The sequence below is a fragment of the Aspergillus welwitschiae genome (assembly GCF_003344945.1).
Source record: "Aspergillus welwitschiae strain CBS 139.54b unplaced genomic scaffold BDQ94scaffold_20, whole genome shotgun sequence".
NCBI classification, from domain to species: Eukaryota; Fungi; Ascomycota; class Eurotiomycetes; order Eurotiales; family Aspergillaceae; genus Aspergillus; species Aspergillus welwitschiae.
Window position 1 is genome coordinate 466,909 of NW_020798714.1, and position 15,635 is coordinate 482,543.

Consider the following 15,635-nt stretch of genomic DNA (forward strand, 5'->3'; position numbering starts at 1 on the left):
GATACTATTAGGTTTTTAGTAGTATTTGAGATATGATTATGGATGGATGCTGTATATATAGCAAAGTATATCAATGTTTCGTTGTAGAAAATAGTATCAGGCTTGCACTGTAACTGTCGTTCTATCGCACTATCGATACACATACTTAACGTAGTATTTCTACAGGATTAATGCGCATGAATAGAGTAGTCAATGGTATAGGCTCCGCAAGGCCCAAAAAAAAAGACACAAGCACAGTCCTACGACTTTTCAATACTATCAATAATAGAATAAACATAGTAAGAACATTGACATTGAAGGAACAATTCGCAAACAGCCCAACCAAGGCAAAACGGGACTGGACAATGAGCAGTACAGTGAAGCATAATAAAAAGAGGACTCGTCTTTCCTTTACATACAACTCATAATCGTTCTTTCTTTGTTTTACTTCCTTTTCCTGTCATAGCCTCTTAACGTGAACCTTGACTTGAATTTACGGGGTGGCGCGGCTCATGCTGATGAGACGCTTCACACCAACCTGTTGATGGCTTATTAGTATGGATACAGTTCACTAAAAAGGTAGAGATACTCACCATCCAGTTGCCGCACTCGTCCAGTCTGTTGGTCATGATGTCGACGTGGATTGTCCGAGCCGTCTCGTAGTCACGCGCCTGGATGGCGCGAGCCAGCTCCGCCATATCCGCAATCGTGTTGGGCTTGAGCAGATCCTCGTTATTGAGGTGGTCGAACAGGATGTTCAACCGCCGTTCGGCATCATCGACCTGTGCCTTGAACGAAGACGGAGCCCGAGACTTCACGCGCTGCATGTCTGCGGAGAGGATCTCATAGACAGGCATGGCGTCGGCCGGGATGTGGGAACGGTCACCAGGGGCTGTGAGAAGTCAGAAACAGAGACCACCACAAGGTATAGGGGATCACTTACGGTACTTAGGCGGGGCAGGTGCGGGCTTCTTTTGTGAGGAAGCCGTGCTTGGCCGGGACCCCGGGGCGGCCTGAGGCGGAGGGGCTTGTTGCGGCGGGGGCTGCACGTGTGGCGGAGGAGTGCTCGGGACATAGTGGCCCGCAGCCGGAGGTTGAGGGGCATACGGAGAAGCAGCTGCCTGCGGGGGCGGAGGGACAGGTGCCCGAGTCTGCAGTTGCGGGCTTGCAGCCTGAGCGGCTGGGCTAGGAGCATACCTGTTGGGAGGCGGGGGCATGGTAGGCGGCGCATTGTATGGAGAGGGTCCCCGAGGAATGGATGCTGGGACTCCCATGGTAGATGCCATAGGAGGAGACTGGGGCAAGGAGGCGTAAGGGTTGGCCGGTGGAGGGGGCATCGTAGTCGAAGCCGGCTGCGCGGCAGGTGGCGAAGTCATCCGTGGGGGAGGAGCAGTGCCCTTCGGCGGAGGGGGAACTGAGGGTGCTCGCTGACCTGCTGGTGGCGGAGGTCCCTGTGTGAGAGTGGGGGACTGGTTGGGGAAAGGAGACGCAACCGTCGCAGCGGCAGGGGTGGACCTGCGTGGTGTAGGAGCTTTGGCAAAACCTTCTGGCAGGTCATTCCATGCGGGCAGATTCGTGGCAGTGGTGTAGGTAGTCACGGTAGGGGCAGGAGACTGGTTGGATGCACGCGGAGGTGGGGGCACACCACCGCCTAGGGGCTGAGCACCGTAAGCAGGTGCCTTGGGCGGCTGATATCCTGCAGGGGTGTAGCTGCTACCGCCAGCTGGGGGCGCATACGGGTTGACAGGCTGCGCCGGCGCGGAAGCGGTAGATGGGGCATAAGGGTTGGTAGCGGTAGTCGGAGGAGCATAGGCGTTGGCAGCGGCAGTCGGAGGAGCGTAGGGGTTGGCAGCCGCGGCAGCTGGAGCGTAAGGGCTGGGAACAGCAGCTGGCGTAGCCGGTGAGTAAGCTCTCTGAGGCTGGAAAGCGTTAGGCTGGGGGAGAGGCTTGTTGAGGGCGGCCCTGGTCACGGTAGCGGCAGCGGGCTGCGTTCTTTGAGGGGTTGCCTGTCTCGTAGCCAACTTGATACGGTTCCGTGCAATCTCAGCCTCAGGGTGCTTCTCCGGCACGAGGTCGAGATACTTCTGCGCAACCTGCAGGCGTCCGTGTGTGGCAACAACGTCGGCATACTCGATGTACTTGTCGTACAGCGTGCTGAGCTTCCAGTCCGACTCCTTGGTGCGTTCGGTATCTTCGAACTTGGTGACCTGGCGGAAGATGGTCACCTTCTCAATGAGCCCCTGCAGAGCACGGACGTGAATCGAGAAAGCAGAGTCATCGGCGGCGGTCTCGATAGCCTTCTGCTCGTGCTCACGCAGCTCCTCGATCCAGATCGCAACGACCTTCTCTAATTTGGAGCCGGCCAGGAAACAGAACGAAGCATCCTTGCGCATACCCTTGTCCTCGTTGTTGCGGAGTTCTTCCTCCAGTCGGTCACCGAGAGCCTCGCAAAGGTCAGCGAAATCCTTCTCGTCAGCGAAGGTGCAGAGGGCCGCCATGACCTCCTTCCAGTTAGACAAGTCGGCGTTGTAAACGACGTCCCAGAGGTTCTTGCCGACAATGGAAGCCAGCAAGCGAACGTAGTTGGGGCTATTGGTTTGCTTCTGGAAATAGTGCTCCTGGGCCTTCTCAATGCACTTAGGGCCGCCGCAGATGGCGATCATGAAGGCATCAGAGAGGCGATCTTCCTTGAGGGCAACGTCAAGAGCCTTCTCAAAGTCACCGAGGAGCAACGCGCGGGTAATGCCCGTGTCTGCTTCATTCTCCGAACCGTTGAAGATGTGGAAGGGGTTATTGGTCTTGGCTCCCTTGGAGGCAGCCAAATCGGACAAGAAACTGTCCGCCTCGGGGTTGGCATCAAACATCGACTGCAGGCGCCTGTGCTTCTTGGCTCCCGACCCGCGGGATTCCTTCGCCACCTCCCCGTTGACTTCCTCCTCCTTGTCCAGACCGAGCTTAGACAGGCTATCCGCAGCCTCGTCTGCTTGGTCAGCGAAGCCAAGGTATTCAACCAGTCCCTTGCGGGGGTCCTTCGAGATCAGGGCTTCAATGACCTTCCAGTCAGCCTTCTCCTCATCGGAGCCAGCGTTAGCCGCTCTGCTTTCGCAGATGCTGCGCAGATCGCCCTCCTTGAGTGCGGTCTCGAAGGTCTCAGTCGACTTCCCAACAGCTTCATCAACCTCGAACGGGGTAATCTTGATCTTGGATGCACGCTGTCCCTTCTCAACCAGGTTGACCGAGACGACTCTGCCACCGAAACCAAAGGTGGCGCTGCAGGGCCTCTCGAGCCACTTGGGGGGCTTCGGCAACGAGAAGCTCGAGACCTGAGGCTGAGTCTGTGCCTTGGCAAAGAAGTCCTCGCCATCCAGAGCCTGATTCTGATCAGCGATGGCCTGCGCGGTTTCGGTGCTAGTGTTCTGGATGGTCTGGATAGAGATCTTTCCATCGAAGGACGCGGTAGCGAAGAAGTTAGGGTTGTGCGGGTTCCAGCGGGTCTGGAAGGTCCAGTTGGTGACGACGGGGAATTCGCCATAGGCGTGGCCGGTTTGCGGGTTCCAGCACATCGTACGGTTATCTTTTCCGGAGGAGAGGAGCAGATCGGGGTCCTGGGCACACCAGGAGAGCGACAACACACCAGACTCATGGCCGCGGAGGGTCCTCTCTGGAGCGTGCGAATTACGGAGATCCCAGACACAGATCAGGGGATCGGACTCGAGAGGGGTCGCAGTGACAAGTTTCGTAGGCTGCGCTGCGTTAGCCCAAATTAGGAAGCTTAAGGGATGTTCGTGAACGCCTCACCTTCTCCGGATCCCAGGCCACAGCGCTAACTGCCTTCCGGCCCATGTTGTTAAGAGTCAAGCTCTCCTTCTTTGTCTTGACATCCCACACAGTAACAAAGCCTGCACTGCTACCAGTGACCAGGATGTGTGCAACTTTCTTGTTCCAGTCCAAGCATTCGATGTCGTCCGCGCGGGCTGCCGTGCCTCCGAGCCGGTATGGGTTCGCGATATTGTTCAGGTCGGAAATGTAGAGCTGTCCGATCATGAGCCTGATTGTCTTAGACGTCTCTCCATCATATGTAGCCTACCTCGCCCTTTGCACCACCGGTTGCCAGCAAGTTCGAGTGTTTGGGGTTGAACTGGAGAGCCTTGATAGCCCCTGAGTGTTTGGACGTTCTCGAGATCACAGCATCACTTTGTAATAGTCAGCCAATTGTACAGCCCCGGTATACAGCACACTCGCCAACTCACTCGGAACCATTAAGCAGTTTATCGGCATCCCACAGATCCAACGAGCCGTTCTCCAGAGCACCGGCTATGACACCCCGCGAGTTATCTTCGGATTCCGTCCACGCTAGGTCATTGAAGCTATCGGAGCGATATAGTTAGCACGCCGGCTTCCGTTATACGGCAGAATGCAGTGTAGATGCAAGGCTTTATTTACCCGGAATCCGTATCAATCTTGGCTACCGGCTGTAGCTCTCCGCCGGTCTCATGGCGGCTAAGTGCCAGATCCCAGAGCTCCAGACATGTCTGATTGGAGAAGTCGACGTCAACAGCACCGGCCCGAGTACCGGTAGCAATCAAAGGCGACGCAGCCCCGGGGGACCAGGCGAAAGTGGCCGTCCGGGGAATCTCCCTCAGACGCACCATGGTGAAAAGTAAAGGAGCGGCGGGAAAAGGAAAGGGTATAGATTAGGAGAGTTAGGACCAGACACGAATTAGAAGGGTCTGGCACCAAAGGTCATAGACAGAAGGTGGAGAAGCAACACCAGGAGCGGGAGAACCAGAAACACGAGCAGAGAAACAACCCAAGAAAGAAACCTCCCCTCTCTATAGGAGAACCGAGGGGTGCATGTACGGTGAGTTGCCAAGTATGCGATCGAGGGCGTCACTGCAATCAACCAAGTGTCCTCCTGGAGGCGCTCGGGGGGGCGCTGCTGGCCCCTAAACCGCTTTGGGCCCTCGCCAAAACACCCACCCCGGAGGCACCACGTGATATCAGGTTGCTCCGTCCCAAAGTCTAGAGCTTTGCCTAGGCATTCAGCACAAAGGCCCTGACGCGGTCGCTCTTTCTCTCCCCCTCCTCTCAGTGACGTCTTCCATCCTAGCCCATTTCGGAGATTTGCTACGACCGACCATGAGCGAGAAAGCACGCTTAAAATGTACCGTCTACGTGGGGGGTCTTGACCAGGCCGTGACGATGCAGACGCTGGCCGAGGCATTCGTTCCCTTTGGTGAAGTGGTCGATATTACGCTCCCCAAACCCGACCTTCCGAACTCCAACGAGCTCCACCGTGGTTTTGGATATGTGGAGTTTGATCTGCCCGAGGATGCGAAAGAGGCGATCGACAATATGGATGGAAGCGAACTATATGGCCGGACAATCAAGGTTGCTGCTGCTAAGCCGCAGAAGGACAGCAACGAAGGACTCGGCAGCAAGACAGCTATCTGGGAACAGGTACGCCGTGACGTTCATCTTGTCATTACAGATCGTTTGCTAATTACGTATGGAACAATAGGAGGGGTACTTGGCCAAATATGCCGTCGACGAGGAAGACAAATTGGCTGCCGAGGGAGGCGAGACCGATGGAGCCGAACGTCAAGATCCCATGCAAGGACTCGAGGAACTGGACGTGGCGGGACCCAAGCCGGAATGAGCTCTACGATAAAATCCACTCACGCCAGGGGAAACTGGCGAAACGAAGATAAAAGAGAAGCCAAGAAGCGGGCGACAGTAATATTGCGATATTACACCATCAGGAACCCTTCGTTTAAAGCCGTACTATTTACACGCGCTCCAACCCTGAGCCTGAGAATTTTCGAGCATTCCATTCTTATCTCTGGCCACGCGACAAGGCCTGACTACCCCGTGAATGATACAGATCGCCGAAAAATCAAACAAAGAATCGCCCATTGCAATTTGAAATCAAATGTGATGGTACATTCTTAGTGCTCGCGGTCCTCGGGGCTGTTGCGGTACAGACGGAGGGTCTTGTCGGTCATGAGCTTGCGGGTGCTGGAGTAGATGGCAGCACCGACGGCGACACTGCGATGGAACTGCGTCAGTGGAGGGCAGATGAAGACTGCGGGAGTGGGAGGGGAGAGGAGAGTAGGAGGAGGCGGTCGGGATTAGATTTCACGGCATGTCATGTAGAAGCCAAAGGATATCAGGAAATAAACATACCCAAGGACCAGACCTGTAGGATTCAAGAAACAATCGTTAGCTCTGCTGTAAACCAATGGCAAGGCGTTAATCATTGAACCGCGACGTACCGAGAGGGATCAACTCCGGGGGAACTCTCTTCAGAGTGCGCAGACGCTGAGAGATAGTGTGGGCTAGAAGCCAGGCGTTAGTCCAATTCCCACCTCCAACAACACAATTCCATCAATCAAGTATCCGTCCTATGCGCAAACCGGGGAGGGAACCCCATACCGCTCTGGTTTTCCTTCTGTAGCCACTTGTTAGCCACCCTGCCACACGTAATTTTTCCCCAACTTCCACGCCAACACGGGGGACCGGGAGCCAACTCACAGGAGTAGGAAAAGCGAAAGGCCGGGAGGCCTGCATGCGCAGAACACGAGTAGGGAACATGGCGAATGGCTTTGAGTGGACGGGGGTTGAGGTTGAGTATCAGAACGACTTGAGTGGTGGGATGGCAAGATCGGAAGTGGTGACGGAAGTCTGAGCTTGATGGAAGGGGAGGTTGCACCACTTAGGTAAGGCGGTAGGAAGTCACGGTGGTGGTTCGGGTGTTTAGGAAACCTGGGCGCATGAGTGGCTCGCTAGTAACCTCTAGTTTGGCGCCTGAGGCGGTCAAACGTGAACTTCCGGCTTCACGGCTTCACGGGTCATTCCACTCCACCGGCCGCAGAACCTCCTCTCTTTCTCGGTTTCTCCAGACCTCCTCCCCTCCTCCCTCCGCTTCATCCCACCCCCCTCCAATCAACACCCCAAGTTTCCTTTTTAAGGTTACTATACCTTCAATCTATCACAATGGGTGCCATTCCTGAAGTTGACCCCGATGAGCCCGTCGAGACCAAGCCCTTCAAGTTCGTGACTGGTGAGCTTTCCTTTCCCACCTCCAATGGGTCCAATTCCTCCCGTAACTAAGGTCAATTGCTAACTATTTCACAGCTGGTACGTCTAGGATAGGTTTTCGAGTATTCGCGGCGCCGTCGCTGTCGTCGCGATCGAGGTAGTTTTGTGTGCTGACATATGAGGTGATGAATAGGCTATGACGCTCGTTTCCCCCAGCAGAACCAGTACGTGATTTTCGCACACCTCTCCGTTCAATCTCCCCAGTACGAACTGCAATAATTAACCACACATCTTTTTTCCCTCACAGGACCAAGCACTGCTGGCAGAACTACGTCGACTACCACAAGTGTGTCACCGCCAAGGGCGAGGACTTCCGCCCATGCCGTCAGGTTAGCTAGCTACTGCCTCCCACCCATTTTCGTCACGAAGTGAATCCAATCCTAACCACCATTGAACCGAAAACAGTTCTACCACGCCTTCCGCTCTCTCTGCCCCAAGGCCTGGACTGACAGATGGGACGGCCAGCGCGGTATGTAGCCCCATTATATATGATCCTATACCTTATATATCAAAACAGCAGGATACTAACAAAAACTTATAGAGGCTGGTAACTTCCCCGCTCGTCTCGACCGGTAGACGCATTAACTACTTTGTTCACAGTTAAATTTGAAAGTTCAAAGTTGTTTTCGTGTGTCTTCTTGTCACTGTCAACGTGTACTCTACCCTTTAAGTTGGATCCGGCGAGAATTGTTAGCTCTGACTCCCCAGACACAATTCGGCTGGGTGGGAGACGAGTGTATATAGACTCGCGTAGTTGGAATGATGTGTCAAACAAAACCAGCCAGCCTCATAAGCTCGGTATAAATTTGTAGCTTTAAGTCAAATCCATCTTCATTAATTCGTCCTGTTCCGTCTACCACGTTGATTTTCATATCAAATAGGCAGCCGTATAAATCTTCCCTTCTCTCACAAATCACCTCATAAAGCTTATTTAGTATTCAATGATAACTACTACTGCTCACCAGCAACATCGTCGAAAGATCATACGATGTCCGATAGCAGCCAACCAATCACCTACCCCAAAATTAAATCTTTCACGACAGCTGATAACCGATTATCCCATTTATGCAACTGCTTACCTCACTATGTACATTGCAAAGCTCACTAGTTACTACTAGTATTTTCTTACTACTGTCTAGAAGTAGATTCAAACCAGCAAGCATGATATGGTCAAGTTACTAGTACTAGTACAATCAGAGCATATGTCCTCGAGAAACTTGTCCAATTCGATCAATACAATACAATAATATGCTCAACTAGAAACTACAATGTATCCATAGATAACATTAAATTGTATAAAGAACATGGCATTTCAGTCTTATCTAATCGAAATTGCAAAGGATATATGCTGTATGAACTGTAGTGTATAGCAAAAATGCACTGTTCGACCAAGGCACCGTACAAGAACGGTGATCTCAGCTGGAGACTGAAGGCTTTCAGAATTTGGGGCCAATCGCAGTGGCTAGAGAAGGCCTCTGAATTAGCCATGTTCCAGGGGGACCACGTCTTGTGAATCAGATGCCAAGAGAGGAGACATATATGCCTCAGAGAAACGTGTTGTTCTAGGTCGATTAGTCTCGAAAGCATGAGCAGATACATGTGGAAAGAGGGGAGATGTAGGCGAAGAAAAAGGAGAAACTGGAGGACAGAAGTCGCTTTAGCCAGCTCGAAGAGACAACCAATAAGTCAAAAGTAAAAGTGAAGAGGGACGAAACAGAGAGATGAAAGTAAAAGATAAAGGAAATGTAAGTAATCTATAAGATATATACAAGGGTATGATCACAAGAAAAATGCGCAAGACTTTTGTCCTCCCGGTAATGCTTCGCCAAATGAGAGATCAAGAAAGAAAGGTTTATAACAAGAAAAACAAGAGACCATCTATCCCAAGAAAACACAGCATATGGACGGATATCGCAGATATGTGCCTGGAAAAAGTAACAAGACAGATCAACATCAAGCAAATCTATACTTCAAATCTGTTCAGGGGAATCAAAGCCCCTTCAACAAGCGATAGAGCTTCTTATGCTCCTCAAGGAAGATAAACGTGGCAATGGTATGAGGACCGAGACGAATGAAGCTCGGCACCCAACCACGGAAGGCCCACGCGAGGCCCTCCTTCCTAGTGATGTCGCGGAGCAGTCCAACGATGCTCTGACTGCGGCCTTCAGCCGGAGAAGCGGTCATGACACGAGTCTTGATAACATCGACAGGACTACAGACAGTAGTAGCCACAAATCCAGCCATGAAGGAGGCAGTGAAATGCGTTCCCATGTTATCGGACATGCCGAGGTTCTCCAGACACAGACGCTTGAAAGTATCGTACGAGGCCAATTGCGACGTCGTCATAAGAACAGCACGGGTCGAGTTCGGCCACACTCCGCGGAACAAGCTGGCGGGACCTTCGGTGCGCGTCATGGTCACCAATCCGTGTATCGCGTTGCGGTAGTTACGGCGTTGAGCGGGAGGAAGAGCAGCGTCGGATTGCATCCGCACGTTCAGGACGTCGGCGGGGTTACCAGCCATGCCACCGATGAAGCCAGAGGCAGAGGCCATACCGATTAGGGTGAAGAGGCCAGGAGGCGAGTCGGGAGAGGTGAAGTGGTTTTTCAGTTCCTCGTAGATACCGAATCGTGTGGTGGAGTAGGTCAGTTGGCGCAGAATTGCGGCGGACAACTACAGGAAGTAACTTTAGCACCCTGTAATAGAATCGACACGATCTGGAGCATTGGTGGATACTACATACCCCGCTGTAAAGACCGAAGAATCCGTCATTCTTGAATACATGCACGAATGTGCCGACCATAGTCGAGGGGGCGCCAGGCCCGCGGGTCTGCAAGCGGACCTATAAATTTTCAAAACGCACATCGATCAGCGTTCCGGTGAGACAACGAAGTATAGGAATAAGCACGCGGAGGGAAAATTCAGGAGTTCCTATAAAAAGTCCAGGAGGCAGAAATTACCTTCACTATAGACGGGGATTAGCTTCAGTTCCAGCACATGCTTTTTTAATTTTTTGTTGGCTGAATTAGAGCTTACCGAGATCCAGAGGGTGAGTAACGGCAGCCGCAAAGCATGATGCTGAACCACCGAACCAGAAAGGATAATGAACTTTTTTTGCAGGGGCTGCAGCATTCGCCGCCTTGGGAGGATGCGACGCCTCCAACTTCGCGCCGCTGGCCATAGTAGACATTTCAGCGGAGGGAAGAGAAATCCCGGGGAGGGAGACAGAGAGAAGGGGGGAGTGGAGAGTGGGGAGGAGGGGAGATTTCGTAGTTGAACGAGAGATGGAATAATGAAGGCGACGATGATAATAAAGTCGAGTCTGACGCAGTAAAGTGAGTAATACGCTGGTAAGAAATCGGCGGCGCCGGACATAGATCAAGTCTCCGAAACCCTGCTTTTCGGCTGCGCTAACCGGTCTGGGACAGCCATGACCAATCAGAGTCTCGGTTTCCGGCGGGCAGACGGAGGCCGAGCGGTAATCCTCGGTAATGCGCGTATTTCAAGTAGCCTTTCTCTGAGTCCTTCGATACCCGCGGGGCGCCTCCATCAAAGATAGCCTCGCTTGGGGTAATTCTGCTGATGCACTCGGTGCTTGAATTACCTCCGAGGACGGAGAATAGCTCGCATGCTAGGCCATAGCTGTTTGGCAGCTTCTCAGCTGGTCTCGACAAACCCATTTGACTACAAAGTATAGACCCTGCTTGGATCGCCACTACGTCACGCTGCATGCGTCCCATGCCGTAGACTAGATTAAGGTACATGATGCCAGCCGCGGCTAGATCTTCCCTAGCCTAAACGCCCGGATAAACCTGGAGGATAGGTGATTTCATCTGAACATGGTAATACACAGTTGTTGTACATATGAACTCGCCAACAGTAACTGGCATATAGTACATCGCGAGCATTCACAGTCACACTCGCTGTAATCAGCGGAGTTCAACTCCCAGCAAGCCCACAAGCTTTTGTCGGACCTTCTCATGCAGGTCATTTGTTTCTTCATTCGTCAACGTGCGCTCCAGACTCCGGTAATTGATACGGTAGCACATGCTCTTCCGGTGTGTCTTGGGGTGGGTGAATTCATCGATCAGCTGGACGTCTTCCACCAGGTCTCCTGCCTCCCCACGAACGATCTCCATGATATCATTCTCATGCACGGGCGCAGCTCCGCCCGCTGCACTGCCACCGCTGACAGACGCAGAGGGAAGCCAGAAGGCGACATCCTTGTAACAGGCGGGGTGCTTGGAGAATGGCTCGAAGCGGGTGATCTCACCCGCGCGGAACTGGGAAAGGAATCGCTCGTCACGCGACCAGAACAAGCGGATATCCGGGATGTTGAAGAGAAGCATAGCAATACGCTCCAAACCGATACCAAAGGCCCATCCGATGCGGTTGGGCACATCCGAGTTAATCAGCAGCTCCTGCTTGATAACACCACAACCAAGAACCTCGAGCCAGTCACCCTGCCAGAATACCTCCAACTCCCAGGATGGACTAGTGAACGGGAAGTATGCCTCCACCCAGCGGACCTTCAGGGGCTCTGGCTGTTCAGTGCTACCGGCAGCAGCTTTGCTGGCCTCGGTAAAGATTTTAATGACCATGCGCTCTAGAGAGCGCTTGAGGTGCGCCGCGATGGCCTCAACTTCCTCCTCGCTGTGATATTCCGCCTGGAGCGGGTTCCTCTGGGCGTGGATCGTAGGGTTGGGGTCCTCGACCTCGACGTCATGAGCGGGGATCTTCTTGACATCCTCCGTGATCGCAGCAGCAGTCTGACCAGCATGCTTCAAGGGCTCGTTATCCGGACGCTTCCAGAGCATAGCGCCTTCCATCTGATGGAAGATCGGGTAGTGGCTGCGATCGATCGCATCTCTCCGATACACATCAGCGACGACAGTATAACCAACTTCCTCCGGACGGGTACTCTCATTGCGAGCGATCTGTTGGAAGTATGCCTGCTGATGAGCACTGGTGTGTGTCCTCAAGACCGTCTTGTCGTTGATGTAGTAAGTGTCCGTGCGACTCCGGCCGGGGTGATCCAAGGGGAAGCCCAGGACATCGAAGTTCTGCGCCGTCGAAACAACAGGGTTCTTTTCGGTGTAGTTTCCGTATACCGGGCCAGGGAACTGGCTCTCGATCAGTTGGCGTGTAATCGCTAGAGGGTGGTTCTCATCGAGATAGAGCCGGCGGCCGACGTGGGAGAGAATCGTATCCGGGGTATTCGTCCACTGATCTGTACGGTAGGCTTGACCTTCGATAGTCAAGGATTGCGGCACTGAAGGCCGTAGTGAGGGCTTTTTATTGCCATCTGCGGTCTCGTTTGTTCGGCGGATTGCCGTCGAACTCCAGTCTCTCCGCTTCACGGCGAAAGGCTCCGAGAACTGCGAGAGCGGGATGCGTATGCTCCGACGTGAGGGAGCAATTGCCCACCGGGCACTGCTTGCACGCAGGGCCCTCCCAGTGGCAAAGAGACGCATCTCGGAGTGCTGTGTGAGTAGTTCAGCGACCGACGCCGAGTGCAGTCAACAGCTGGTTGCGGCATTCGATAGCTCCGAGTCTACAAAACACATCGGGCCGGGAAAATGAGCCACCGAGGGAGATGCGCAATTGCAACTCGCCATTTCCAGCCACCAGGAAATGGCTGGAGAATGGATATTCTCGATATATATATATATATATTGCTATATTGAGACATTATTTGTATCAATTGCACGATGACTGCGCGGACCATCAAGTCGCAGATACATATCTTACGTTGGTTCCTACTGAGGTGCACACTGTAGGTTCATCAATCGTGATGATCGAGACTTTCTATTAGTCGTTTAGATCAAAACACCTTGCATTGCCTACTGGGCAAGCAAAGTGATGCAATAAAAGTCAACATGATCCAATGCCATGCAAATGTCATCCACAACCGTGCCAATGCCAATCCCAACAACACAATCCCACTTTTTCATGAGAGAAGTAAAGGAACAAAGACACCAGCCAGGGATATAATATACAAAGTAGGGAGGAGAGAGTTCAGAAACAACGCCAATAAACAGAAAGATACAAGAGCACCAAGACCATACAACACAGGTAAGGTGTATCATACACACATGCGTTCATGGACAAAGCAACAGAGACCTGGAACAATTCCAGATGTTCCAGCCTGTCGGATTAACGTAAGTCGATCCCCCATCATAGCGAAGACGTATTTGGTATATTATACAACAAGAAGATAAGACAGGGTGGCGGAAAGGGGGAGAAAATGGTTAAGAGGGTTTGCGGAGTGTCTAGTTCTTAACGACACCGACCTTGGCAGCCTATAGAAAGATGAGTTAGCATGTTTTACCACGTATACAAGCCATTATATCAATCACTTACGCGAAGAACGCGGCCGTTGAGGCGGAAACCGGTGCTCTGGGTGTACATGATGTCACCATCTTCCTTGCCCTCAACCTTGGCCATGAAGGTGGCCTCGTGAAGGTTGGGGTCGAACTTCTGGGTCTTGCCCTCCTCAGTGGGCTCGCTAGGGTCAAAGCGCTCAAGACCGTGCTTCTTCAAGGTGTTCAGAAGGACGTTCTGAGTCATCTTCAGACCGGAGACGAGCTCCAACAGGTCCTTGTTTTCCTCAGTCTGAGGAGCATCAAGCTTGTCCTTGGGCACAGCAAGGAGGGCACGGTCGAAGTTGTCAATGGACTCGAGAAGGTCGCCAGCAAAGCGCTGAATAGCGAAGTTACGAGAGTTCTCCATGTCACGCTTGGTGCGCTCCTGCAGGTTGAGGAAGTCGGCCTTCGAGCGAAGGAGCTTATCCTATTCAAAGAGTTAGACAATCTGCAAGGTACCATTTACCACCGTGGTTGGCGTAGCAAATGTTGAGCCGGGCGCTCCTGTTGAGATGGGAAGGTTTACCTTCAGCTCAACGACCTCCTTCTTCTTCTCTTCAAGCTCCTTGCGGACAGGGTCCTCAGCCTCCTGGGCAGCTTCACCTTCCTTCTTCTCGCCGTTCTCAGCCTTGTTCTCGGTAGAGTAGAACCGGTAGGCAGACTGAGGAGCAATCGGGCGGACAGACTGGGGAAGCTGCGGCGTGCGACGGAAGGCGGAGGTGTTGATGGAGGTAGGGCGCACAGAGCGGAGAGACCGCTGGGCCTGTCTGAGGAAGGTTCTCTGGAACATTTTGGAAGAAGAGGATGTGAAAGATGGTGACGGTGGATAATAGAGTATGGTAAAGATTGGAGGCGTGAGAGGTTGAACAAAATCGGCGATATCGTTGGAAAGCAGAACTTTCGGCGGCTTGATCTGACCGCCTTCACCGGGAGAAACCTCGGGCCGGATGATCGTGTGCTTCCATTAACTGAGCATTGCAAGGCTCTAACTGACACTCAATACAGTTCTCATCAGTCTCAGAACATGCCTGTCTGCTTTCTCAAGTATTCTAGTGCTGTCTATATGCTTGGTCTTTCTCTGTGTCCACTATGGCGCATTAAATATAGTAAGCTTCATACCACCTAGGAAAGCGGCAATTAGGGCGGTGAGAGTATACTGCTGCAATAACCAATGTGCGAAGTCGGTCATCACCGGTGAACAATCTGTGCTTTACAGGAAGAACTTGTTCAATTGAAGGCCTTGGCTAGACTACTAATCTCTTTCAATAGTGCACCATGACTAAAATGGTTCTGAGGCGAGGAATATCATGTCTATGCCATATATTGATGGTGATTAACATGTGCGCCAGTGATCTGGTGACTCCCCCCTTCCATGAGCAAGACGACCATTTTGCTGTTGGCACTTACGACTCCTGGTACGGATACCACTTCCTAAGTCTAACAGGGGAAGATGCCCTTTGGTAAATTATCTAGTCTGTGAGTAGGCTGGAAAGATTCCATCGGATGGCATGACAGCTGTTCTTCAATGGCACGACAGATCGATTGTGCCAGAGGGGAATTGGAAGCCATCTCTCACGGTGTGGCTAATTAGAGAGTTCGAAGGACGGCCAAAAAAACCATCTCAGTAGATTTAATTGAACTCCGAGTCACTACCGCTTAGCAGGAGACATCGAGGCGTTGACCCAAGCATCATGACAACGCACATGAATATCATCGTGTGTATGGATGACTGTCGGTGAAGGATCACTCGGTAACTGCGCCCTAACGCCAAGGATGGATCCGATATGAGCCCACAAAAACAGCAAAAGCAATGACAAGAGATGCATTAGTTAGGATCTTCTAGATACGGCCCCCAAAACAATGGTTCGTAACCAACCAGTGATGTTCGCTGAAGTATACCTGTATAATGCGTTTGCCTGCGCTATTGTAAGCGCAGCCGCCAACATCTGTGCAGAACGCGGCTCATCTACCTAGCCCCAATCCTGTTAGGAGTTCATGTGCACCTGCCAGTCGAGGTCTTCGAGGAAGCCTTGTTTTGATTGTAGGAAGCTGTGGGAAGACGGTCATGCAACAGTATATGCGGCAGAGTCATAGCCTTGCTAGAGGCTACATACAAGGCGCCATGTCCGTAGAAAACCTTTATATAGATATTGTGCCAAATCACGTTCGGCTGACCATATGCATCATTGT

General features: G+C 52.4%; 6 protein-coding genes across 6 annotated transcripts; 2 read left to right on the top strand and 4 right to left on the bottom strand.

Moving 5' to 3' along the window:
- Window positions 1-18: 18 nt before the first annotated feature.
- Window positions 19-4,866, bottom strand: sec31 (putative protein transport protein (SEC31)). Its single transcript, XM_026766680.1, has 7 exons — window positions 4,423-4,866; window positions 4,230-4,346; window positions 4,067-4,172; window positions 3,778-4,011; window positions 923-3,722; window positions 573-871; window positions 19-517 (listed from the first exon to the last, which is right to left on the bottom strand). Exons 1-7 carry the CDS (start codon window positions 4,629-4,631, stop codon window positions 473-475), a joined length of 3,810 nt encoding a protein of 1,269 aa, XP_026625246.1. The 5' UTR covers window positions 4,632-4,866; the 3' UTR covers window positions 19-472.
- Window positions 4,867-5,027: 161 nt separating this feature from the next.
- Window positions 5,028-6,275, top strand: BDQ94DRAFT_145659 (RNA-binding protein). Its single transcript, XM_026766681.1, has 2 exons — window positions 5,028-5,439; window positions 5,501-6,275. Exons 1-2 carry the CDS (start codon window positions 5,119-5,121, stop codon window positions 5,636-5,638), a joined length of 459 nt encoding a protein of 152 aa, XP_026625247.1. The 5' UTR covers window positions 5,028-5,118; the 3' UTR covers window positions 5,639-6,275.
- BDQ94DRAFT_171475 (uncharacterized protein) lies at window positions 5,928-6,573 on the bottom strand (the record flags this gene model as incomplete). The annotated part of the gene is made up of 5 exons (XM_026771785.1): window positions 5,928-6,027; window positions 6,166-6,178; window positions 6,255-6,317; window positions 6,415-6,430; window positions 6,514-6,573. The coding sequence occupies 5 exons, from the start codon at window positions 6,571-6,573 to the stop codon at window positions 5,928-5,930; spliced, it is 252 nt and encodes an 83-aa protein (XP_026625248.1).
- Window positions 6,574-6,975: 402 nt separating this feature from the next.
- BDQ94DRAFT_171476 (cytochrome c oxidase subunit VIb) lies at window positions 6,976-7,656 on the top strand (the record flags this gene model as incomplete). The annotated part of the gene is made up of 5 exons (XM_026771786.1): window positions 6,976-7,042; window positions 7,214-7,244; window positions 7,328-7,409; window positions 7,486-7,549; window positions 7,622-7,656. 5 exons carry the CDS (start codon window positions 6,976-6,978, stop codon window positions 7,654-7,656), a joined length of 279 nt encoding a protein of 92 aa, XP_026625249.1.
- A 1,413-nt stretch (window positions 7,657-9,069) lies between these two features.
- Window positions 9,070-12,554, bottom strand: BDQ94DRAFT_160214 (putative phenylalanyl-tRNA synthetase alpha subunit; the record flags this gene model as incomplete). The annotated part of the gene is made up of 6 exons (XM_026769186.1): window positions 9,070-9,753; window positions 9,824-9,922; window positions 10,041-10,045; window positions 10,117-10,243; window positions 11,040-12,352; window positions 12,488-12,554. 6 exons carry the CDS (start codon window positions 12,552-12,554, stop codon window positions 9,070-9,072), a joined length of 2,295 nt encoding a protein of 764 aa, XP_026625250.1.
- Window positions 12,555-12,870: 316 nt separating this feature from the next.
- On the bottom strand, window positions 12,871-14,300 carry grpE (mitochondrial nucleotide exchange factor MGE1). The gene is made up of 3 exons (XM_026766683.1): window positions 13,972-14,300; window positions 13,444-13,872; window positions 12,871-13,382 (listed from the first exon to the last, which is right to left on the bottom strand). Exons 1-3 carry the CDS (start codon window positions 14,233-14,235, stop codon window positions 13,353-13,355), a joined length of 723 nt encoding a protein of 240 aa, XP_026625251.1. The 5' UTR covers window positions 14,236-14,300; the 3' UTR covers window positions 12,871-13,352.
- Window positions 14,301-15,635: the final 1,335 nt, after the last annotated feature.